The following is a 25,249-nucleotide window of genomic DNA, read 5'->3' on the forward strand; positions in this document are numbered from 1 at the left end:
ACTTTAGTAAATCGGATTAGCTAATCAATGAGAGATGTAAAATAGGATTAAATGATCAATGAGGATGACAGTTAACAGCTGAACCTCTTCAGGGTCTGATCGTTAGAGTTTATTTGTCCATTGTGACAGTAATAGCTAAATGATCAGTGACTATATAAAAACTGCATTTAGTCAGTTAGAAGTAAAGCCAAATTGTGGCTCAGCATAGTTTCCAGCGCTAGATTATCTTTACTGATGTAGAATTTGATGTTTTATTTTTTTTCAATCAGTCACATTGAAGCAAAATCAGCTCAGGTCACAAATCAGATTAGGCTGGTTTCAAGCCTTTGGACCAGATGAAATATTACTGGTGCCAAAAAAGAGATTTTCTGTGGGTTTTCATGTGGAGAAATAAGAGTATTTGTTGAGAATATCGAGGTCATATGTTTAGGATTATATAAAAAGATGAACAAACTAGAAGAGTCACTATTTTTTTGGATGAATTTATTCTCTTTTTCTATTCATTAGTTCTCTATAGTGCTTTTCAACATTCATAAAAAAAACAAGCTTTTTTTCTTTCTATAGGTGCAGTATATGACATAATAATGACGCTTTCCATTGAGATTTAGACTATACACACATACAACTTCATTCATTCTGCCCATTCAGGACCATTGCGTAATCAGCAGGTTATCACATACAGAACGACGGCTTCGCCTTGCCACGCGCGCACACACACACACACACACTTTCAGTAAGCCGCGCCTTTCCCTCAGCATCCCACAATCCCCCTGTTTGGTCTCAGCAGGTCATGCGTGCCACTCCAAACTCCAGGCTGACAACCGCCGGCTCCTCTTTGGCCGACTCGCTGTTGTATGTCCCTTCCAGCTCTCCGTAGCTCTGCTTCCTGCTCTCGGTGCCGCTGCTGCCCTCCACTGTCTGCTCCGTGTCGGTACTCTCCGTGGCCTCCTCGCCCACCTCCTCTTCCTCCTGCTCTTCCTCCTGCTCGTCCTCCTCCTCCTCCTGTCGCTGCACCTCTTTGTGGTTTATGGGCGCCCCGAGAATGAGGGAATCGGGACGCGGCGGGATGCTGTTGGAGTTGGAGCGCTGATCTCTGGTGGGCGGAGGAGGGTCAGAGGTCACAATGGGGGTGACACCGAGCTGGTGGAGCCGCTGGAGAGACGACAAAGAGAACGACGTTTTCATTCAGAAATGCAACTTGTAAATGCAGTCATTTACTCTTCACTTGGTATCATTGATCTTGTTGCTGTTTTAGTTTTTTGTGAAAGCTTTTGTCTAAGTTGTCTTTAAGGATCCCCCATGGACACGAGATGGTGCATCTTAAGGGATTATTCCTAAGTAAGAATTTCCAATTTCCAAATAGTCTCTTTATAGATAATGACGTGTGTATGAACTCACATTCTCCAGTAATTGCAAAGTGCTCTCGGCCTTGCGGCTGTTCTCCCTCAGAGTTAGAACGGTTTTGAGGATAGACTGACGAGGGTGCATAGACCGGTCAAACTGGTGGTACATGTTCCTCCAGAACCTTGGAAACCAAAAGCATACGTAAGATGTCAGGGCCAATTGAAGAAAGGCATATGAAATATGTAACAATAGCAGGGGGGGGGGGGCCTGTACTGACTTGAAATGGTAGGGCATAGTGGAAGGCTCCAGCACGGGGTGTGTTTCAGAGTACGCAGTGCTGTAGAACGGATTCAGGTAGTTCTGTTTTTCACTCATTAGAAATGCCCACAGTGAGTGGGTCCGCTCTCTCAGCCTGAAATACAAAACAGCAGTTAGAGAGACACATAACACATTTAAAGACGAAGAAGGTTTTCAAATTGATTGATCTACTCTCTTGCTTTCACAAGTAAAAACGTACTTTTAGCCACTATTTAGCTGGTGTTTGACTCGCATACATCTGGACTCCCATTCATTGTTTCGACCCAAGTTCTCCCATTCATTATCATCCAACTCTCAACAATGCCCAACACTCATTTGAAACCATTGTTCCCAGCCACAGTTGAATCACAAATCTAAAAAGGGTCACTTAGGCATTTTTCAACCTGGACCATATTTTCCCCATGATTTTGTGTCGAAGTGACTGATGCGGGCAAGGATTTTTGAAATTGGTCGAGTAATGAGGGAGAACGCTGCAGACGGCAGCCGATAAACGGGCAGTGATGTTATCCTATTGGACATAACTGAGAGCAACCAGTTCAATGTGGCTTGATGGTGTGTGTCTGTTGCATGTACGGTGCATTTGTCAGAACTACGCGATTTACAATCCTCAATTGTGTTTGGTTTAGCCCGATACAGCACATGGATGTTTCCCACACAGGACAAAGGTGGGGCCCTTCTGGCTGTTCCAAAGTCGAGGCTCAAAACTAAAAAGGTGACATAAGGCTAAAAGAATCACTAATCTCTTTTCAATCACGTCCTAAAACCCATTTTTACAGACTGGCTTTGATGTGATGTCGTATTTTTACTGCTTTATTTAATTATTCTTATTTTATTGTATTTTCTTTCTTTCTTTGCTATATAAATAAAGTTATGATAATTCTGAAGGTTTGAACACACAGAAAAGTATTTGAAAATTCGATGTAGAATTGAGCGAGCACAGAAGTGTTATCCTTTATGTCGTTATCTGTGCAATAGAAGCAAGGCTGCACAGAAAAAAATGAACTTGGACTCACCGCAAGTCCTCTCTCTGTCTCTGATTGTTGCCAAGGAAGTTCCCATATTGACAGGAGTGGACGTGCTCATGAATCTGCAGCAGGAACCACTCGCTGAACTCAAATGCCTACAGGGGGGGGGGGGGGGGGGGGGTTATCATTAAATGAATACAATACGCACACTGCATATAAAACGCATACGTCTGCGTAAATACAGCACACGTCACGTAGCTCCCACACACCTGTGGGAACTGCTCTGTCAGCTGCCAGACACACTCCAGGAACTGAGTGAAGATGGGGGACACCTCCTTTGGATCCCCGTCCAACTGGTCACACCTAAGGGTAAACAATTCAAACACAGTAATAGTAACATGATAACCATTAAAGAACTAAGTAGTATAAATAGTACATACGCTGGCTTATTTGATCCAGTTGAAGCCTCACCTGTCGGCATACTTGTGGCCAAAGGAGATCCAGTCTTTCTCTATCAGCACCTAGACGACAAGTGTGAGGAAAGAGCACATTTGAAGCCAGAGAGACACTAATTAGCAGAAGAGTCGGCTCATATTATTTCACTAGTGCCAGACTGTGTGTGTGCATATGTGTGGTCGGTACCATGAAGCCCTTGACAGTGCGGTAGTAAGGGTCCATGAGCAGCGCCCCCAGTGAGCAGACCTGGGATGTTCTGTCCCATCCGTCTGAACAATGGACCAACACACTGGCTCCTTCCACCGTCACCGCCTGGGGTCAAAAGGTGAAGACAGACAGCAGAGGATTATGGCATTTAAAAAAAAAAAAATTATATTAAGATATAAAGATAGTAAGCAGTCCTTGACGAACTAGTGTAGTAGGGCCAGTGAGGTTTCGGTGGACAGACAAGTTTGAAAGAAGACAAAGATGATATATAATAATTGCTTTTATTGAGTGCTTTAAACCTTTGGTATATGCCGAATATTACGTTCAGATAAACACTTGCATATCTTCAATAAAAACAATGTTAATGTGCAAAGAAATTCATATCTAGAGAATCTAAAATCATGGAGCCAGGAAAGGGGAAACGCTCTACCTTGCTGAGGAAGATAGCTGCATCTATGACAGCCTTGATGTGCCGCAGCCAGCCGCAACTCTCCAGGCCAACCAGGTGGTCGCTCATGGAAAGAGACCGAGTCCCAATCACTGAGGAAAGAAACGTTCATCGACTACTTTGTTACCATTAAAGTGCCCCTTTATAATCTACGAAAAATGCAAAGGACATTTGTGTTTGTGCGGCAGCGTGTGTTAAACCTTCGAGCAATTTCTGCAGGCTGGTCCTCATTACGTGGATGTTTTCAATGCCAACAAACTGGAAGCGGATGTTGGAGTAGTTATCCTCGTTCTCGTAGCCTTTGCCCGCTGCTCGATTAGCTAGCGCATTCAACTGCGGCACAGAGAAAACACACAAACTAAATCATCTGCAACTCTGTCTTTCAAAACGTTTATGTAGCATTGAACCCAGTTCTACACACACACACAGCACATTTAAAGCATTTTTCAGAAGAAGGTTTCGGTTCGGCTGCTACCTTTGGCCTGGTATCCATGACGTAGACGAATCGGCTGTTGTGATTGGCCTTGCTGATGGCCTGCAGCATGCTCTCATCCTCTAAGCACCGCGCGCTGAACCCAGAGAGAGGCTGACTGCATCGACACACTGCCGCCTGTCAGGGTGAAAAAGAGTACGCTGATGAGAACAAAAATAATAAGTACTGCTGCTAAATTATCAACTAAAGCTGTAGCTTAGTAGCTGGAAAAATGTTGGCGTAGTCGTGACTGGTGAGGAGTCTGTGTGCGTCGTGAAAAGTCGATTCTCTTTTGTTTATTCATAGCCTCAGAGACCAAGGCAGTGCACACTCGAGGAAAAATAGTTTTCATCTTAAAATATTAAAATCCCCGCCACTGGTGTAGAAAAGAAAAGTACAGAGTGGACTGACTTAAATATTATTTATTTCCCATCTTGTATAATAGATTATTTAAAATGATTTTTTTAATCTCATTTTACCTTTTATAATGTGTTTCTGTCTCGATGCTTTTATTGTTTTAAGTGCTTTAAATTGTCTTGTTGCTGAAATGTGCTGTATAAATAAACTTGCCTTACATTTGGTACTACGCCCATCACTACCTTCCCCATGAAACTCACCTACAACTTAACAACTACACCTCCCATGAGTCTGCCAAAGCCAAAACAAAAACTAAATCTTTATTAAATCTTTATCAAACTGAAAAGGAGTTCAAATGTACTTTCTTAGTTTGCATTATGGACAGAAAACAGCAGTCTTTCAGCTTTGCAATCCTAAATAGATCAATGATAATGACTTATGTTGTTTTGTGTTACAGGATATAAGCTGTGCTATTCCTCACACTATGAAAAACACCAGATCAAGTCACAGTGCCATTGTTTGATTACAGAGTGTACACAGTGTGTTTGCATAATCAGGTGTGTCCACGTCAGAAAGAATGCGGGTAGGAGGACTGCTCTCTACTCAGACTTGTAGTAGTACTCAGACTTTACTAGAATGCCATAAAGCAGATTTCCATGTAATGTGCTGCCATTATTACGTAATCGCATCAAAATGTGTCTAGCACATTCATGCAACCGAGGTAATACAGCCTTTCATTTACATGAATTCTATGGCCGTTCCTCTAGCACGACACTGTGGCAAAGCTTTACATATTTCTACGTAAGACATTTAGAAAATCATTATTATTAATAGTAAGATAATGGTAAGTACACTGCAGCACTGACGGAAGAACACTTTCTTTTGAAAACCAATACTCGACCACACCTGCAGTCTATGGTAATTCTTATTTTCACATTCTCTCTACAAACCAAATAAAAGAAAATGTACGACACAACTGTAAAATGATACTCATACGGTACCTTCTTTTCTTGGTAGAAGTATGTGAGTACAGGAAAGCGTCCTTTGCTTCTGAACTTGGAACTCCCCACAATGATGGGCTTACTGGCTGTGATGGGAACATACAGGTCCCGTGGATATGTCTCACACACCTGGAGAACCAAACAACACATGCACACGTCACATACTGCCAGACGTCACCTGATTTGCGAGCATCAGAATTAGTATTACTCTGAACCGTGAAACATGGTACCTAAAATCATTAGGTCGATAGTTTTAGTAGTAAAAAGCTAATTATTGTACTCTTAAAAACTAATCTGTGCGTAAACATGTTGTGTTACATGTTAACAGTAATGGGACACATGCGCCCTCTGCTGGACATGTATGCATAATGTTTTCATAATGTGTTATACTGTCTAACTTGGTTCATACCATTACATGGTATGACCCGATTTCCTAAAATACCACCACACCCTTTATAGCCAGGTTATTACAACATCGAGGTGCCTTGCCTAATGTTTGAGCAGGCAAGCCTAGAACATGTACACAAAACACAATAACGTATTACCAAGTGTCTGAAAACACAACTTTACCATATGCATGATTATTTTTATTGATTTGTTTCCCTTTGTAATCATGTGACGTCAGCAAACTGTCTAATCCGTTGTCTTTGTTGCAGGTCGTGTTTATGGCACACAGAGCCGTGCCAAGGTTCAACAACAGACAGGAAGTCTAGCTTTAACTACTTTTTTTACTCAGTTATTTTTTCCTCATGTTTTGTTTCATCAATTTCTGTGCTTAAGCACATTTTACATAAAAGTCTTAACAAGACATACCATGAAACTGTAGAGACTGTGTGTGTGTGTGTGTTCCTCTTTTTCTCAGCACACAAAAGAAGCATTTATATCTGCAGCATCAGATGCAACAAAAATAAAGCACCAGGAATTGCCAAAATATTCTCCTCTTGAGGATTTGTCTCCAACGGTGTATTTCAATTTGGCGCTTCAGATGAAGAACACTTACGGTTGACAAGATACAGCTTACTATCTACCTTGTAGTCTCGGTTGACGTTTGTGAGCTGCCATTGGTCGCAGGGGACGCCCATCCTCTCAAACTCCGCCCCGAGGTCGATGATTTGCCACCCTTCCTCTCTCTGTTGGTCGTTCTGTTTGGGGTTGTAGGAGAACGCGTAGAGCTCCTCGTAGGATACTGCACCAAGGAAAAAGGGAAAGCAGAGAAGGAGCCTTAACGAAACTAAACGACACGGACGGACGGAGAAAAAGCACACAGACGAGCTGAAAAACCCACCAGGCCGCAGGAGACGCAGCAGCGAGCTGTAAATGTCGTGGCAATCTCTCTCTCTCTGTACCACGAAATGAACCAGCCTGAAGTTGCGACACTGGATGACCAGAGGACAGCCTGTGGTGGTCAGGGAGAGCTTCTCCACAGACGCTATATGGTGGTGCAAAATCTGCAGAGGGGGGGAGAAGCAAAGGGGCAAAAGAGAGGGACAGTTTGAATGAACTATGGCGCCTCGTAGGTTGTCAGTAGTCTGTATGTCCCTGGATACATCTAGATAACGGACTCCTCCTTATTCATTATCGGCTTTGGATACAAGTATAAACAACCACATTCAAAAGACATGAAGAGATGGTCAACATTATTTTCTGCACCTTCAGTAATGTCCTGTACACTAAAAACTATTAACTAGTGTAACACGCTTACCCACAAGTAACCTCAAACAAGATGACTTATAAGAAATAAGTTGGTTTACAAAGCAAAGCCAGAGTGTGAACGTTTAACTGTTTAAAAATGCCCAATTATACATCCTGGCACTTGTTCACCTGCCGCACACCTACATCTGTCATTAGGACGAATGAAGAGCATCTGACACCCATGTTCAAATCTTTGTAAAAAAGGAGCTTTTGTTAAATGGGCCTTCATGCCTGCTGTAGCATTTGAAGCTCCTAATAAAGATCCGTAAAGTAAATAAGAACGAGGAATAAACATTGAAAGATGCGCGAGGATTTCAGGAACAGGTACTTTGAACAGCAGTTTGCCAGATATTACCACATAATCATAAACGATTTGAATGCCACCATGACGTGCATCACCATGTTCTATGAGGGCACTGGCATCAGCATTGGTAACGACCAGTGAAACACACGCGCCGTTTAATATTGTATAAAGCACAATAGCATTCTAACTCTCTCTCTCGCTGACCAACAGACTAATTCTGCCTCCAGGACTACACACACATACAGTACGCTGGCACATGTTTACAGGCAACCTCCACGCAACCATAGCGCCGAATACACGCAGTGTACAGTAGGAGACAACGCTCGACAAGATACCACGGACAGAGAGGAAAAGAAAAACGTTCCCTTTTCTCAGCATGTAAAGCAGGAAGGATGGTGGGGAGGAGGTCGTGGCCCAGGATCCGCTTCACACAGCATTTTGGACCATGCCAAGCTTTTCAGAATGCAGACCAGAAAGTCCAACCGACAGTACTATTTCCACTCCATCATACAACAGGACACAAAGAAGTTTGACATTTCTTCCGTTGCCAGTGTAACAGTAAAAGAAAAAGGTGACTGTCAACTAATCAGGATGGCCTACCGACTGTTGCACCCAGACAACAATAACCCAGTGAGTTCTCACGGTGCGGTAACAGTAACAATTCTCTGTCTGTCGGAGGAAGAAAACCGGATACCTTGCGACTTTATAATGAGGCGTTTCAACCTCTACCCAACTTCCTCTTACCACACACACAAGCTTGCAAATCATCTCCTTTTGCCCAACACACCACCACCACCACCACCACCGCACACACACACACAATCCACCGGGTTGCAGACTTCTTTGTGGCGGTCACGTGCATGTCTCTTTAAAACTGGCTGCACATTCAGAGCCAAAGATTTCTGACGGAAGCAGCAGCAGCGATGATTTGGCAAGAAGCTACTGACAACATTACGCCACATAAGTCCTTCCAGGGTGTGTGAGTGCAAACATTGTACAGTACAGACTAAATGTTAATAAATAGGCTAAAAGCAAAAAGGTGGGGCACATGGAGTAGCTTGTTTCCACTGTAGACATCCTCCCAGTCTCCCTATGACCCTGCACTAGTGTGTCATACAACACTCCGCATGGTTGGCCTTACTGTAACCAAAAAAGGTGAATTGTGTAAGCAGCCTCCACCGAAACCACTCACCCAGATCTCCTGAGCGGCAGACGTCGAGTTGTTTGAGCTGCTCTCCACAAAGATGAGATGTGTCGCTGTGAGGTACAGCGTGCCATTGGTGGATTTGTTGCTGAAGCGATCCAACAGTCGCACCTGCTCCACCTGCAAAGACACACACACACACAAACCAGTAATAACAACATTAATGAGCAGTTCATGGTTCTTAAACGTCTTCAGCTGGGTGGATATACTGAAAAGGAAGGAAGGAAGGTGGGGTCTTGCTAACAGAAAATGGCTGTAAGTGGCGCTTGGCACCGGCTCCAGCTGGCACACTACCTAATCCGGACCACCTGGGCCCAACTTTCAACTGCCAGTCCCATTATAGAGCCACAAATGATTTCTGGGCCGTGGAAGAAAGTCTAATTATGGTTTTTGACTGAACATTGCGACCAATGTGATGTCAATGTGCACGAACCATCTGGGTCCTCATATTTTGTTTGACCAATTGCTGGCACCTCAACTCAAACGCAACTATTTTATTCCTCTATTTTCTCCTCTCCCAGTTATTGAAAAAGTATTCTCAAATGCTGCAGGTGTGTCGCCTTGCAGTGAGCCCAACTCATCCACGCACATAAACCAAGCAACATGTACTCAAGTCACACTTTTTCACTGGCCGTGAAGAAGAAAAAAAAAAAAGAAGTAAGCCGATCGTTACTGGCGACCTTTACCCTGTGTCTAATAGGCTAGTTTGACAGTTAGCAGCGACTGCAGAAAACAGTCCAAATAATCCATGATTCAGCACATTAGCAGTTCTCTGGTTGACTCAGACATCCTCTCCTTTGTTTCCGCTTTCCGGTCGTTCTCAGATACGATGAAATATTTGAGCCTGTCTCTGTCTCCCAGCATCCAACGGGACTCAGCTTTGGCATTGACGGGCTACTCCGCACATAGAAGTCAGGAATGTGTGTGTGTGTGTGTGTGTGTGTGTGTGTGTGTGAGTGTGAGTGAAACAAGTGAGTTAGTCACTTAAGAGAGTTGTTAATGTTTAATATCACGCAATCTCAGCTACGCTTCAAAGCACTTTGAATATTCACCAAATAGCTTGGAAATTGCATACTTTTTTTTCTCAGCTGACAACACATGTTTGCTTTCCTCCGCTGTCTTATTCAAGCAAACAACCCAGACGATTTGAGACAACAGGGCCACACCCAGTCTGCTTGCAAACACACCCACCTGATCCCGGCACATGACTTCCCTCATTCTATAGGACATGATGTATGACTATCCTGGAGCCTCCAAAGTCAGGTCACACGGCTTCCTTTCAACATGCACACCCTTCACATAATCACACACGTATATATGTATGTGTGCATATTTTAGGTGTGGGCCTAAAGCATGTCCCAAACTGGGAGCTATAGCAGCCTATGTAGGATATGTGTCGTTCATTTCTAGGGAAAGCCACCTGAGCCATTGGACACGGACACATGTTTTTTGTGTTGCTGTGTTGCCTTTGTGCTCCCAACATTCTGGATTTGAAGTAAACAATGATTATGAGCTTTAACCTGAAGGTATGGATCTCCATATTGGGTGAACAGTGTATGCAAAGCATCCTCGTAGTCGCCAATAGAAAACGGTTTTGTTGTTTTACGGGTGTGCGTGTGTGTGTGTGAGAGACATAAAGGGGCTTCCACTTGCATGTCGTTGTGCGACCCTGTCTTGTGACAACAAATGGACCTCGAACAATCAATCACTGTCTGAAGTATCCAACCCACAGACATCAACAGCCACTTTGTATCGTTTCTAGTGATGCTCTGCAAGGCCTGTCTGGTCTTCAGTAAGGGATTCCACAGTTTGGCAAAGCCCCAATCTTTGGTAGTTTTTAGGAGAACTGTCCAGATCATAAAAAGTGATTTAAAAACACAAACACTATCAGACATACGGGTATGTAGGCTACTGTGTATCTGATGGGTCCATCAATATGCCGTCATGGTTGAAGTTTGGTTTCAATAAAAAGGACTTGCAAGTAGTAGCTATTAGCAGTACAGGAAGAAAAACACACACACACAGCTCATTGATGCTCGTCACGTCTGACACTGGCTGCACCTCGTCGTGCTATCAGATCCACACACATTCAACGCGAGCCTTAACTTTGATATCTAGTGCACGTAAGCACACGAGAGAAAGCCCAACTAAGACGGGCCGAGCAGCTGACTTGTTTCCTATCCGTTTGCGATTAGCTGGAACTGTTAGCTACCTTTGGCGTTCGGATGTGCTCCATTTCACCGAGTCGGAACAGCTGTCAGCGACCGCAGAGCTTCACACGACGACGTACGGCGATGAATGTATCATTGATAACTCGTGGGCACAATTTGGTGCACAAATTGCGGGCGGTTTTGTCGGAGGCATACGATGTGTGTTTATTGTCAATTATTTGTACTCCTCCATCCGCGTAAAGATCCTGGCAATAACATCAGCACTTCACGTTGCGTACTTTTCAAAGTAAAAGCACGACTTCGTGTAACAACGTGGATCAAGAATGTATCCCACTAAGATGTATGTTTACGTTTGTTTTGGCACAAGCACAACGTTACCATTTAGGAGAGTGCGCCATGCATGCAAATACACTGAAGTAATAATGGTATTCAAAATAGATTTTTGTACTCATGCAGATCATGTAATCTTAAGGCCCCCAATTATTTCAGTTTATACTATTGTACCGGGGCAGTGGCCCGCTTTGCACACTTTGCAGCCTTTGATAAGATAAAACAATGATAACAAATTGCAAGGTAGAAAAAATATAGCAAAAATAGAGTCATGAGGGAATGAAGTTAGCAAGTATTACACAACAAACAAAAGTGTTTGCAATTAGTACAAGTGCAAACAGGAAAAATAAAAATGTAATGGTATGACAGATTCGCTTAATGTATATCACCATATATAAGCAGTATAACTATAGCTAAGACAGTTTATATCCGGTGTAAAACACAACTGAGTGAGTTAGAAAAGACTAACATTAAAACCAATAGAATAAAGAATAGAAATCTTTCTCAAATAAAATGGAGCAAGTTTATAATATAGAAAAAAATGACAAGTGGCAAAAAAATACTACAAAAAAAGAGATGGTGTGTCAGAGGGAAACAGTATTGTGCAGATAGGGTTTGAACATTATTTTACAAATACATGGGTGTTACCTGACCTGTTCAGCCTACTCTTTTCACAGGTCTCAAAAGGCGTGTTTTATTTTGAAAGCAAGGTCGGGTTTTTGTAAAGGGGTTGGACCTTGGTACCTTGCGCATGTGTGAGGCATCACGCGACACAAAAACAGCGTTTGGGACGATGGGGAATGTAGTTAAAAAAAAAACTTTACCCAAAATGCAATAGCTTTCAGGGAAATACCAGGCGGGGAATAGGAAAAGTAACACCATGCGAAAACTCATCCTGCGACATTTGACAGCTTTACAAATCTAAAAACATATTTGAGGGGCGCGAAAACACAACAAGACAGCTGAACATTTCCGGATTTGTCAATAGCATTATTTGGCGAAAAGCCGACATTTTGTATTGTGTGTTCAGTAAAGGCGACAGCGCGGATTTGGCCCTCACGCGGGCATCGTTCAAAGCTAACTAGCGCGTTAGCTGCGATGCTGGTTTGCTCCATGAGCGCCATCACGAGTGGCTGAAGACCGAATCGACAGTTGGTGTTTGAATGAGTACCTCGTGAGACAAAATGTCTGGCTTTAACTTTGGATCGGGGGCTCTTGGTTCCACCAACCCTGGTGGCGGATTTGCATTTGGGGCCCCAGCCAGGTAATTATACATTTCAAAAAGCCGACTTAGCTAACGTTAGCATAGCCCGAGTTGACCTGAGGTTAGCAGGTAACAGTTCTCATGACTTGATAACATTGTCTCGGTTCCTGTACGTTGTCTTTAAAGGTACAGCCGTTGGTGAAGAACATTGCTCTGGAAGTGAGGGTTGTTGCATCGTATAACGTTATTAATCAAACGAGAGAGACTATGAATGATTATTTTCCGTTCAAAGTTGTGTTCTTCTGTTGAGTAACGCTACTCTGCGTTTTGCCTCATTAGTGCACCTGCGGCCAACACGGGTGGCTTCTCGATCGGATCTGCTCTGGGATCAGCAGCCACGACCCTTGCCGCTCCCCCCAGCACCACTACCCCATCTCTTGGTCTTGGAGGCTCTCTCTTTGGTCAGAAACCTACTGGATTCTCTTTCAACACGCCTGCCTCAAGTAATAATGTCACACAGATAAAAGACAAACTAATTGCAAACAGTGACTTCCTGTTTGATTAACCTGTCTGCTAGATGCAGCCTTACATCTTATGTTATATGCACCGCTTATATTGTGATGTTCTCTTTTAGGCGCCGCTGCACCCACTGCAGGCCTTACGTTAGGTATGTTTGTGTTTCTGGGATATTTCTGAAGTAAGCTCTTGGAAAGTAAATACGGGTTATAACCTTTATTTCTCTGTACTTTCTCTCAGGTGCCCCAGCCGCCATGGCTGCGTCCACCGGCTTTAGCTTGGCCTTCAACAAGCCCACCGCCTCAGCGACACCCTTCTCCCTCACCGCCTCTTCCGCCCCGTCGTCTGTCTCTGCAGCGGCAGGTTTATCCTTTGGCTCTGTGCTGACGTCCACGGCTCCACAGCAGCCCGCAGCAGGCTTCGCCCTTGGTCTTGGCGGCGCAACAATGACCACAGCAGCAGCCTTGACGGGCCCGTCGCTGGGCGCGAGTCTCTTCTCCAACACTTTGGCGACGGGTGAGACGCAAACAGACGAGGTTAGAAGTAGTTCTCAGCCACAATATTGCACTGTGTAACCCAGTGTTTACGTTTACTTGGTGTTGCAGGTTTGGGTCAGACCACTCTTGGAGGAGGCGGGTTGACGCTGGGTTCTCTGTTGGCTGCGTCCACAGCAGTATCGGCGGCTCCGGCACCAAGCATGGGCCTGGGTGGGGTCGACTTCAGCACTTCCTCCGAGAGCAAAAGCGACACTTCTGGAGCCAATGCAAAGTAAGCATTGTTATTCATTAAATGGGAACACTAGAATTGTTCAGAACTGTACATGCTATATAGTGAAATACTATAAATAATATGATGAGAGGCTTTTAGTGGCTTCATATCCTGTTATGTATACCTGAACGGCAAGATTCATGACGAAATGCGTTCTCTTTCTCCCTCAGGGACAGTAAAGCGTTGAAAGATGAGAACCTGCCTCCAGTTATTTGTCAGGATGTCGAGAATTTCCAGTAAGTGTTGGTGTGTGTGTGTGTGTGTGTGTGTGTGTGTGTGTGTGTGTGTGTGTGTGTGTGTGTGTGTGTGTGTGTGTGTGTGTGTGTGTGTGTGTGTGTGTGTGTGTGTGTGTGTATATAATGTCACAGGATTTGATCCAGTGACCGTCAGGTCACATGCACGGGCACATTGTTTGGAGGAATTGTTACGTATTTGTGTATAGATCCAAATAATAACCTGTTTTATCAGTGGTGTTATTGTACCAAAATAGACTCATTTAGCCTGTGTGTTGTAAACTGGGCTCACCTTTCGTATGTCCAGGAGTTTTACCACAAATCCACATTTCACGTTGATTAAAAAACCCCCACAAATTGAGTAATTTCCAATTCTCTTTATTCTTCTTTTTTTTTTTTTATAGAAAATTTGTGAAAGACCAGAAACAAGTTCAGGAGGACATCAGCAGGATGTCATCTAAGGGCATTTCTAAAGTCCAGGATGACATAAAGAGCCTCAAACAGCTTCTCTCTGTCAGTGCCAGCGGCCTGCAGCGCCAAGCTCTGGCCATCGACAAGCTGAAGCTGGAGACAGCGCAGGTAAGAACAGTACACAGTCCTGACACATTTTAGATCGACTGTCAATGTGAGCATACATCACAATCATGTCATGACATCACATGTTGCATATTTTTAATTGCAAACTACTATATAATTTACAAGGAAATGCTCCAGTGGTACACCAAGATGGTTATGTGTTATTTTTATCTTAAAGTATATTTTTAGATAAATCTAGCTATAGCAGAGGGGACTCAAAATGAGAGGAACTTGATTGTCTAGATTGTTGTCCGTGTCTGAGGAGAGTGATCTCTTTCAAAGAGATTGCATCCTGAAGAGAGAGAGAGAGATATAAAATTGTGTCTCTTTGCTTTCCTCTTTTCCTTTGTTCTCAAGGAGCTGAAAAATGCAGACATAGCAATACGTACACAAAAGACTCCCCCTGGACTTCAGCATGAGAACACTGCTCCATCAGAGTAAGTAAGCCACCAGAAAGTAGTCCCTGAAGCAAATCAAAGGGTACAGCAGTGTCAGCTTCTTGGCATGTGAATGTGATATGCCCCTCCTGGCTAATATATCAGGTGTTTTCTATACATAACGGCTTCATTCGCCTTTCTGGATTCAACAGTGATTCATTATTTGAATTGTTTTCTGTGTTTAGTTATTTCCGTAGCCTGGTGGAGCAGTTTGAGGTGCAGTTGCAGCAGTACAGGCAGCAGATAGAGGAACTGGAGAACCACCTGACCACGCAGAGCAGCGGCTCCCACATCACTCCTCAGGGTAAGAGGACTTCTGTCTTTGTCATTTCCAGGTTTTAAATCGGCATTGACTAATATATTTTGCATAAACATTAAAGCCGATGATGGTGTCATGTGAAAGCGGTTGCTCACAGTGACAAACGGCAAATTCCTGATCTGCTTAGAACCAAGTTTAAACACACACATTAACGTGGAATTATAAAGACTCTCATTTCTGGTTCTTTCAGACCTGACCTTGGCCATGCAGAAGTTGTACCAGACGTTTGTAGCACAGGCTGCCCAGCTCCAGTCTGTTAATGAGAATGTCAAGGTCAGTTCTTTCCTAAAAATGATGTCCACATTGTCCAGATTCACAGCAAATTCTACTTCAAATGTATACACCATGTTAATCCTAGCCATCTTTTGTTTTACCCTTTGTTTGTATCTGATATCATAGATCTTGAAGCACCAGTACCTTTCCTACCGCCGGGCCTTCCTCGAAGACTCGACGGACGTCTTTGAATCCAAGCGGGCATCTAACAGGAAGTGGCAGAGTACTCCGCGGATCACCACTGGGCCCGCCCCCTTCTCCAGTGTGCCCAACGCTGCAGCGGTTGCAATGGCAGCCACGTTGACCCAGCAACAGCAGCCAACTCCAGGTCTGACTGCCTACAAGTTCTAGAGAGTTTTCCTCTTCTCACCTTAAAGTACAGGAGGGAGAGGAGAGACGGATGTTTAGAGAGGACAGGATGAGTGTTTTTTTTAAGGATGGGAGTGGAAAGGTCAAAAGGGGGACGGAGGAGGATTAGAAACAATTAAAACAACAAAAGCCTCAGCTGGTCCCGAGCTAACGTAGCTGTACTTTCTCTGATGAAAGAAACGCCGAGAGAAAGGCACAGACGAGATACATTTGTTACTTAACTCCGACAGGAAACCTTTGTACTGCCTTACCATCTTGTTATACTTGCACTTGAAAAAAAAAAAAGAGAGAAACTTCAAACCTACAAATGTCATACAAACCCTTTCAGTAATGCCAAGGACATAATAACGTACTTTACCTAATGTCTCTCTTTGCCCTCTCTAATAGTTAGAGCAGGTATATTATATATATATATATATATATATATATATATATATATATTATATAACGGGAGAAAAAGTCCAGCGATCTCAATTTTACTCACTTGAATCTTGAAGTTATGATTAGAGTTTTATTTAATGAATGCTTGAATTGAAGGTGGTCGTGTGAGGGGGTTAGACGCGTTAGTCGCTTGCTGTGCGATTAGGTCATTCAGATCTCTGCTGTTGTAGTTTGTTTTTGTTTAAGATTGTGTCTGGGTGATCAGTTGGTCCATAAGGTGTAAATTCATTATAAGGTAGCTCCTACTCTCTTCAGTCTAAGTGTCGAGAGCTCCCATTGATCACATGGCATGAGCTTACTTTACTGAATATACAGGACTCCTTTTTAACGCCATTGTTCATTGAAGCATGGAGTTTCTCTGGTTCGGGGTCTTACAGGACCCACCTTTATAAGCAACCGTACACTTCAATAGTTAAACTAAAGGCAACAGCAAGTACTATTTATTAATAGAAATGTAAGGTATATCCCTTAAATGTTCACATGATACATTATTTCCATCATCTGCCAGTAAAAACAAATATATTTATAAAGATTATCCAACACAGTATTATTATCCAGCATATGCAGACAGGTGAAGACTGATGTTTTTATTTCACATACTGCCTACTCACAGATTGGCATCAGAGGTGTGTTGGGTTGTTTTTTCATATATATATATATATATATATATATATATATATATATATATATATATATATATATATATATATATATATATATATATATATATGAAAAAACAACCCAACACACTAATGCTATATAACCGAATGAAGCTAGTCCTATTGTTTCAGTCATGTTAGCGCTCCATGGCACACAAATTCACTTTTATTCAACATTTTACGACTTTATTAAGAGTAGTGTCCGTAATGGTTGTTGCCACATCTCTGAGGTGTTAAACTAAATGTCAGCCTTTTTTGTAGGCTTTGGTTTGTAGGCCGTTTTACTGGTGTATCAGGGCACTCACTTGCTATGAGCTAACTAAGCTACTATGTATATTAGCATGTCTCTGCTGGCTGTTTTTTTTTTTCTTTTCTTGTAAAGTGTAGAAAAAATATAATTTAAACATTTGAGAGCAACATTTTAATTGGATGGGGTTGCAAAGGCAGCATGGTTTTAAATTCCTCACATTTTAATTTTGTATCTGCACATTTTTGCTTAGACTCACAGACAATGTATGTGGCTTACTTTTCAGTGTAGTAATATTTGAACATTCACATACCGTTGCTCTCTTAGCAGGACATGCAGTAGCTATTCTGAATTAGCATCTAGCTAATTTACGTACGTGCCAAGTCGGGATGGGAATAATTTACCATCCATTGCTTAATCCCAATTTGCAAAGAAGAGCCCCTCATGAACAAGTCCTATTGCCACAGTCGGTTATATCCACCCGTGTGGTAGAAGTGCACACTACCGTGGTGCCTGCTGAAGATACTTTTTTCTGTATTGCTTTTTATATTTTATTTCATACAAAGCCAAATCCATTTCTGATCATTTGTTTATTGTAACACTGTTTTCTGGGTATGCGAGCTGTCTAAAAAGGCTGCGTTGCACTGTAATTTATTTCAAACTCATAACAAATCTGTTAACCCCAGAGTTGGGTATAGGTTAAAGATTGCCTTTTCACTGTCAATTCCCATTCCTATTGCCAAATAGTGGTTAATAACTAGTATTTGACTCGTTCATTTCATTGACTAAGCCTCATCACAAATGATTGTCTTAGTCTCTTCAGTATTTATTGACCTATTTATTTCTATTTTATTTAATGCGTGTAACTCTTTGTGTAATTGGAATGACATAGTGGCAGGTGGCCAGTACCAAACACTAACCATGCAGCTGGATATACTTTGGGGGCGTAGATCGATTATTTTCGGCCAAAGGCTCGATCGGATTTGTGCCACAGAAGGTGAAAGGTGCCAAAAGACTCAGGACTGAAAATATATACTATTTAATAACCTGAACTGTAGTTTAAGCGAAGATATTGTCTTTCCTTTAGTGCTTTTGCTCTGTCTTAGAATGGAAGTGAGGCTCATGACCTTCTAAAATGGCCCCGGTCTCTGTCACGTATTGCTGGCCTTAACGAATCGGTGTGCTCATTGTTGTGAACAAATAGCTTACGTTTGTTTATGTTGAAGGCTCATTTTCAAAAGCCAACAGTGGTAAACATAGTTGGCATTACCTCACAGTTCAATACTACATCTGGTTGGTTCGGTTGTCTGTTACTTGATTTAAGCTAGATCACCTAAGGGCTACTGATCAGAGTAAAAGTAACAAGTGATTTCAGGTATTTTATCCAAGGCGCTGGTACTCTGTACGGACTTCTCTTTCTTGAGAAACTTTTGTAGAAATTCTACTTGGTTTGATTTCATTGGTTGAGTCCAGTTTGTTTGGCGGTTCAGGAAGGAGAGTGGTGGTTTCTGCTGCTCACACTGGTCCTTCGGTACCAGTAAGTTGCCAAACAAGACCCAGACAGACTGGTCAGGCTGTTGTGTGTACGTCTCTTTATTGCTTGGACTGTTATTTCCCACCCTTTTATGATGAAAGGTCTTTGAGTTGTATAGATTGAGATACTGGTGAGAATAGTTTTGTGCTCCGATATAAACTGGTGAGTTCGCTCTCCAGCACTGATCTGTATATTGATGCTAGACACAGTGGTGCTCGGTGAACCCAACCTAACTCCAGTCCTCTGTTAAACAACATTTTGTAGGATTGAGATTCTGTTGGCCAGATTCCCGAGTTGTCCAGAATTTGACAAATGACTTTTGTGTTATTTAGCTTACACTTTACCTTTTTTAGTCTTCCAAATCTCTACAGATGCACTTGGCACAGTAATGAAGTTTGGATGATGTAATACTTATTGATCTGTCGAAGCTGTTTGGACCTAGACGGTGATGGTGGCTATTAAGCCAGCGTGTTGGGTATCTGCTCAATATCTGTCAGTAATGTGTGTGCAAATGCTGACTGCTGTATTTCCTTGAATGCCGTTAGTGAAGGAATCAAAATGTGAATTTTGTATTTTTTTGGCGTATGATTGACACGGTACTAGCGCCAAAATTTGCCTCCAGTGCTCAACTCAATGTGAGTTATTCTGAAACGGAATGTTTCAGAGTTGTGTATATGGTATCTTACTCTTTCTGTGTGATGTTGAGCTTCAGCACAGCAGTTCTCTAAAATGAGTCCCAATGTTGGAAATCAGCTGTTGGCTGTCACAGACTGTTTTGAATGTTTTTATTCTCTCTTTATAGTTGCCGTGTGACCATTCATCATATGCTTACATTTAGCCTTTTTTGCAGTGGTTCATGTGGCTTGCAGGAGGTACTGTTGTGTTTTGGGGGATCTTTGTGATCTCTGAAAAGCGCTACATTTGCGAATGTTCATCTGAAAACTAGACTGAATCTCTCTACAATGTGTTAAAGAGTCACGTAGGTCAGACTTGATCCAGCGAAGAAAGGTGTTTGTAGCCTGGGATCATGTGTAGACTTATCCAAGGTGCAGCGTTTGTGTTTAATAAACAACCACCCGAAACATGGCTGTTACTTCTAAGAATACACTGGTGAAAAGTGTTTGAACACAAACCACGGAAGGTTATTCAGGATGGCCCAAAACGTGACCCCCATTGACTTCCACAGGCGGACTGTACCATGTCACTGAGTTTCCTTTATTTTGACCCGTTCACACTGAGGCAGCCTTAGATGCCAAATCCACCTTTCTTATCTAAATCTCGAGTGCTTTTACTTGCAGATGAATGTTTAAACCTATATAACCAATGCCTGTTGATACAGTATATCTAATATATAATATGGTGTGCCTTTTTTAATCTATACTCAATAATTGTGTTTTTTGACGTATGCTAGTTCATTCACTCTCAGAAATCTTAAAAAATTTGGAAACTTGTCAAATGCAGTAGCAGTTAGCAATTAACGATCAATCCTGTTCTAAACTGTTTGTTTGTGTTTTATGTAAGTGGAATTGCATATTTGACAATAAATCAATTTTTAAACAAAGAAACGTTTGTCCTTGTTTCTTTTTGACTGAAGTTGTTTTAACAATGCAGACTAATTGGAAACCTTATCAAATTTTATGACTTAAAAGAAACAAATTGCACAGAAGTAAAATAAGAGACAAGTTTCTGAGTGAAAGAACTAGCAGACCTTCTCCACAGTTTGTCAGCAGCATGAACACAAGTACTACTATGTTAAATTGCTTTTGTACAATCTATTGCAGACGTTCTGTATTTTTACAGATGCATTTAAAAACTTAAAAAAAATATTGTATTGGAAACCTACATATCTATAATTATTTTTTTTACCTTCACCACGCACACAAAATGCATTAAGAGGAGTAAAGCCTATGCTCTCTCTCTGTGCCTTAGGGACCCAGGCACCCTTGGGGGCAGGGTTTGGAAACCCCTTTGCCTCGGCAGTGGGCACTAGCTTGGGCTCTTCTACCCTTGGAGGTATTACCTCTGCCTTTATTTTTAAAATGAGTATTCCCTTTTGTTTCGCCCTTCCCTTGAACAGTTTACCATTTCCCACATGCCTCCTAGCTCTTGCCAAGCAGCCTTTCTGTTTGAGGTGTTTGTGTTCTCCTGTGTGAACGGTAGGGTGTGTGTGTGTGTGTGTGTCTGTGTGTCTGTCTGTGTCTGAGAGAGCGGTGCAGTTGTAGCTTGGCAGTGTTTTTCCTGTTCTTCCTTGTGCAAGAGTTGAAGTGCGTTCACACCACAAGTAAACTGAGCAACCACTTGCCACAGGTCACTGTGCCTTTTCACGTGACCGTTCTTTTTCCTTAATGAGGAGATATGTGGTCAAAGAAATTCCCCGAACTGTTATAATACAACAATGCTCTATCTTTTGGATGTCAACTGGCAAATCTTCTTGGCCACAACAGCCAGTTAAGAGTAACTTGGCAGCGTGGTAACAAGTGGTCTGAACGCACACCATGTTGGTGTCATAGTTGGTGTATTTGGTAAAAAAAACGTTCTCATGTTGTTTTCTTCCCTGTGGTCTTTGCTTTGCCATGCAGTGTACTGTGACTGTGAGTACTGTTTTGTTCTCCAGTCAGAAGTAAAGCTGCGTGTAGGGCTCTGTTGATTAGGTTGTGGCATTTGATTTGGGTAATTCTGTGTCTAATCAGATAGGTTTTTGTTAAAATTTTAGCTTTTTGTTCAAACTTTATATATTTTTATTTATATATATATACATATATACACATACACACACATATGGATGTTTCCACACTTCTGGATAAAAATACAGTAATTGAAGGATGTCAAACCAAATTTCAAGGGCTCTTACATAAACAAAATTCAAAGTATGACAGGCCAAGGTTGCAATTTGTTGACTCTCTTTTTTTTGGGGGGTTTCAAATAAAGGTTTGAACAGAATCTAAAATGTAAACCGAAAACTCTGATTTGACATGGAATGGCGCAGATATGTTTGCTAACGCCACCCTTTGTGTGCTCCCGAGCCAGTGCTCCTTTAGAATTAGATTCATTCCTAGTGTGGACTGTGTGCATAGCCCAAACTGACTTCCATGTCACTCTCTCCCACAGGTTTTGGTGGTGGGCCAGGATTTGGTGGGGTGGGGACTGGGGGGTCTTCTTTTGCCTTCTCCACCAGTAAGCCCACAGGAGGCAGTCTGAGTGCAGGTACATACATATTGTTCATACCCCCCTCGCACCCGCCCCCCCAAAAAAAACTTAGTACAGTCCTGAGTAGTCTTGTGTCTGCACGTGTCCCTCCTGAATTGAGATGTTCCTCTGAGCTATTATCCTCTGAGGTATCTATTTCATCGGAAGCGGTCGGACGAGCTTCCTGTATCAAGCTACTCGGAGCAATGTACAGATACATTATAATACGTTTCTCTGGTTTCCTCTCTGCTGTAAGTAGGTATTGCCGACAGCATGCTCCTTTATATAGTGTGGTAAGCCTTTTACACAAGTTTGGTGGCAGTTTGGCCAACAGGTTTTGGGATACGGGGTGTCACACCACGTGGACAAAATCTGTTCACAACTTGAATCTGTGTATCATATGGACATCCTTTATTTGCTCGATTGCTTTAGTTTTCTCTTAACATTTCTTATGTCTTCTTTTCTTTGTCCTGCGTCCCCTGTCTCCTGCTTTTCTAGGTTTTGGTAGCAGCAGCAGCTCGGGCTTTAACTTCAGTAACCCTGGCATCAACCCCTCGGCCGGCCTGACCTTTGGCGTTTCTAACCCAGCTGCTACAGGCTTTGGCGCAGCACCCCTCCTCCAGCTCAAGAAGCCCCCCGCTGGGAATAAAAGGGGCAAGAGATAGAACCAAAAACCCAAACCCTGTGACTGACCGGCTGACTAACGGGTATGTGGCGGGTAAGGCCTGGTCTCCCAAAAGCATATAAGGGCTTTATCGATCACCATCCAACGACAACACAAAGAACTTAAATCTGACTGTATTACTTTGGTCTAATCACTACTCGGCCACTCTGAATACATGTAGTAGACGGTGGAGTGTATGGAAAGATTCAAATGGTGTTTGCATCGTTTTAAACCTGATTTTGTGTCGACTCTATTATCTGTAGCGCTGCAATGCTTTTGGGAAAGCCAGCCATGGACAGAGCTGGGGTCAATTACAAATGGTTCAGTTTTCTGTGAGGACTTGCTTTTGTCTGAATATTGTACAAGACCGATGTGTTTTTGTGCTTTGAGGTGGACAGTGCAGTTGCTGTCGGATCGCATAACTGCACTTGAACGCCTCTCAAATGATGACTCGGCCTCAGCCTCGTCCAGGGAAGGAGGAGATAGCGTGAAGGGAAAGAAGTTCAGTTGGTTTGGAACAGTGTAGCCGCTGCCTACGGTGTCAATCGGAACTATTATCTGATCCCAGATAGTTGTTTTTTAGGCACAGGAGTGTCCAGGGTGGGTTTTTGGGGAAACAGTTTTATTTTTATATCAAGTGGAGAAAGAGATGACATATGGGAGGGGTAAAGGGCACTAGCACCTTGGGATAGTCCATTATCTAGTCCATGTAACCGGTGTTGTTTTGCTGAAGTCCATCCTTCTATCATTGTTTAAAAATTACTTTGAATCTGAAAGGGATTTTACGAGCAGATTCTAGCTACGCAAACTTCTACATGTGCTAGAATAAATGTGCACTCGTCGGTGTACATGACCTGGCAGTGATCCTGTGAATGTGCATGTGTGCCTATTGCACAAGTATGAATTTGTCTCTCTGGTCTGTCATCATTGCTGTCTTCTTCTGAGTGTCGGGGATGGTTGAGATGTTCTGCTTTTTTTAAATTGTCCATTTCTGTTTCGGTTACCAAATACTGGTAGTTGTACTATTGTTTTCTAATCACAATCTGTGTAAACTTGTATTTTCAAGAAGCTGTTTAATAATAAAATCTTCAAAGGATGTTTTGCCTGTTTATGGCAACACTTCAATAAATGTGCGTGTTGACACAGAATGGTGTCTGTCATGTGTTCGTCAGAATCTGTGTCACCTGGTGAAGGACAGTTTGGACTTAAATCTCACAATGAAGACAAGAGTCATGGTTGCGCCAGTTTTTACCACTTTTATGTCAACATTGCCATAGTCTGTACCCCTTACATCTTCCTTGGCAAAGTGTGTAGTGCCTATGTAAAATTGCAGACATGTTTTGAAGTTGTGCTGAATAAAAAAATTTTTTAAAAAGCCATGCAGATTGTCAGGTTTACCAGTTGTGGTCCCATTCTCTGACTTAATGGCGAATTGTCTTCAATTTCATCCTTTTATCTAACAGAACATAATACGTCCAAGCTTTCCTTCTCCATGACACATTATTTGTGTTAAGAGTGTTGTTTTTTTTAGCATTCCATTTCTCTTAAGTGGTATGGTACATAAGAATGTTTTTTATTAATGTTTGGAAGAGTAATGTTGAATTATTTCAGTATTGTCATTTTTTATGTCAAACAGGGTTTAAAAGTGAACTGTTCCTAACACAAGGGGGCGATATTGCGCTTCACGCGGCATTACAGCTACCCTAAAGAAACACGAGAAGAAGACTGTTGCTATGCGACGACGCTGCAATCAACATATTTTAGCCGCGTGTATTTTTCACACATTCATTATTCAACAATCCAGGTAACGTTAAAGTTTTTACAGTTCATTCAAAATAATGTCTTTCGGTTATGTGCGAACATTTGCCAACTTTAGGACCGTTAAGTATATGTGTGTGTGTGTGTGTGTGTGTGTGTATATATATAGCGTTAGTGTTTATCTTAATCGAGCCAATGAGACCTACAACAATAACGCTGGTTAGTAGGAAGTAGAAATGCTTTATTTACCAGTTTCTACCACGTCTAACGTTATAACTTCCGGTTAGCTGTTATAACGGTAACAAACACGGAGTCCTTCTTTGTTTCAGTAATTAACTTACTGTAAACTGCTAAACCTTCCGGGTGTATTTAGAGACATAACGCTGATAATGTGTTCGGCCTTTTACTTTCTTGCTGGCTTCTTCTCATTAAATTAACTCTAACGCTACCGAACTAAAGACAACTATTGCCATAAGAACGGCGTCGTCTCCTGGCTCCTCTATTATACAGGTGTGAATGCATCACACTGTTCTGTATATTAAAATGAGGAAATGCACATACCTGCAGATTGTCAAGCTTGTATCTCTTTGTAAAAGCTTTCACGGTCTTTACCTCCACATCCCTCTCAAACCTGAAACGGCACCATTATATCCGAAGAACCACAATTACATTTTTATGTTAATAGTGTGGTTATTATCACTGCCTAAAGTTTTAAGTACCTAGCGAGCTGCCACTTTCCCCCCATAGATTTGCTATCTGCTAATTGGACTATATTGCAATGTTTTATATTGCAGCC

At 42.3% G+C, this 25,249-nt stretch overlaps 2 protein-coding genes across 4 annotated transcripts; one reads left to right on the forward strand and one right to left on the reverse strand.

Annotated features, from left to right (window-relative positions):
- Positions 1-475: 475 nt before the first annotated feature.
- Positions 476-11,178, reverse strand: mtmr6 (myotubularin related protein 6). The gene is made up of 15 exons (XM_079181803.1): positions 10,981-11,178; positions 8,757-8,888; positions 6,854-7,016; positions 6,597-6,754; positions 5,569-5,697; positions 4,214-4,348; positions 3,939-4,071; positions 3,721-3,830; positions 3,270-3,395; positions 3,099-3,148; positions 2,897-2,990; positions 2,676-2,782; positions 1,622-1,756; positions 1,399-1,525; positions 476-1,152 (listed from the first exon to the last, which is right to left on the reverse strand). Exons 1-15 carry the CDS (start codon positions 11,002-11,004, stop codon positions 781-783), a joined length of 1,995 nt encoding a protein of 664 aa, XP_079037929.1. The 5' UTR covers positions 11,005-11,178; the 3' UTR covers positions 476-780.
- Positions 11,179-12,120: 942 nt separating this feature from the next.
- Positions 12,121-24,044, forward strand: nup58 (nucleoporin 58). Of its 3 annotated transcripts, none has more exons than XM_079181257.1 (13): positions 12,121-12,533; positions 12,813-12,976; positions 13,108-13,140; positions 13,230-13,505; positions 13,595-13,757; positions 13,928-13,993; positions 14,395-14,569; positions 14,924-15,003; positions 15,189-15,307; positions 15,513-15,595; positions 15,722-15,923; positions 20,775-20,858; positions 22,530-24,044. In XM_079181257.1, exons 1-13 carry the CDS (start codon positions 12,454-12,456, stop codon positions 22,694-22,696), a joined length of 1,692 nt encoding a protein of 563 aa, XP_079037383.1. In that variant the 5' UTR covers positions 12,121-12,453; the 3' UTR covers positions 22,697-24,044. The 3 variants fall into 3 exon arrangements, with proteins under 3 accessions (XP_079037383.1, XP_079037384.1, XP_079037385.1); XM_079181258.1 differs by having other exon boundaries at positions 12,813-12,934; XM_079181259.1 differs by lacking the exon at positions 20,775-20,858.
- The last annotated feature ends 1,205 nt before the right edge of the window (positions 24,045-25,249 follow it).

Source organism: Pholis gunnellus (genome assembly GCF_910591455.1).
Source record: "Pholis gunnellus genome assembly, chromosome: 20".
NCBI classification, from domain to species: domain Eukaryota; kingdom Metazoa; phylum Chordata; class Actinopteri; order Perciformes; family Pholidae; genus Pholis; species Pholis gunnellus.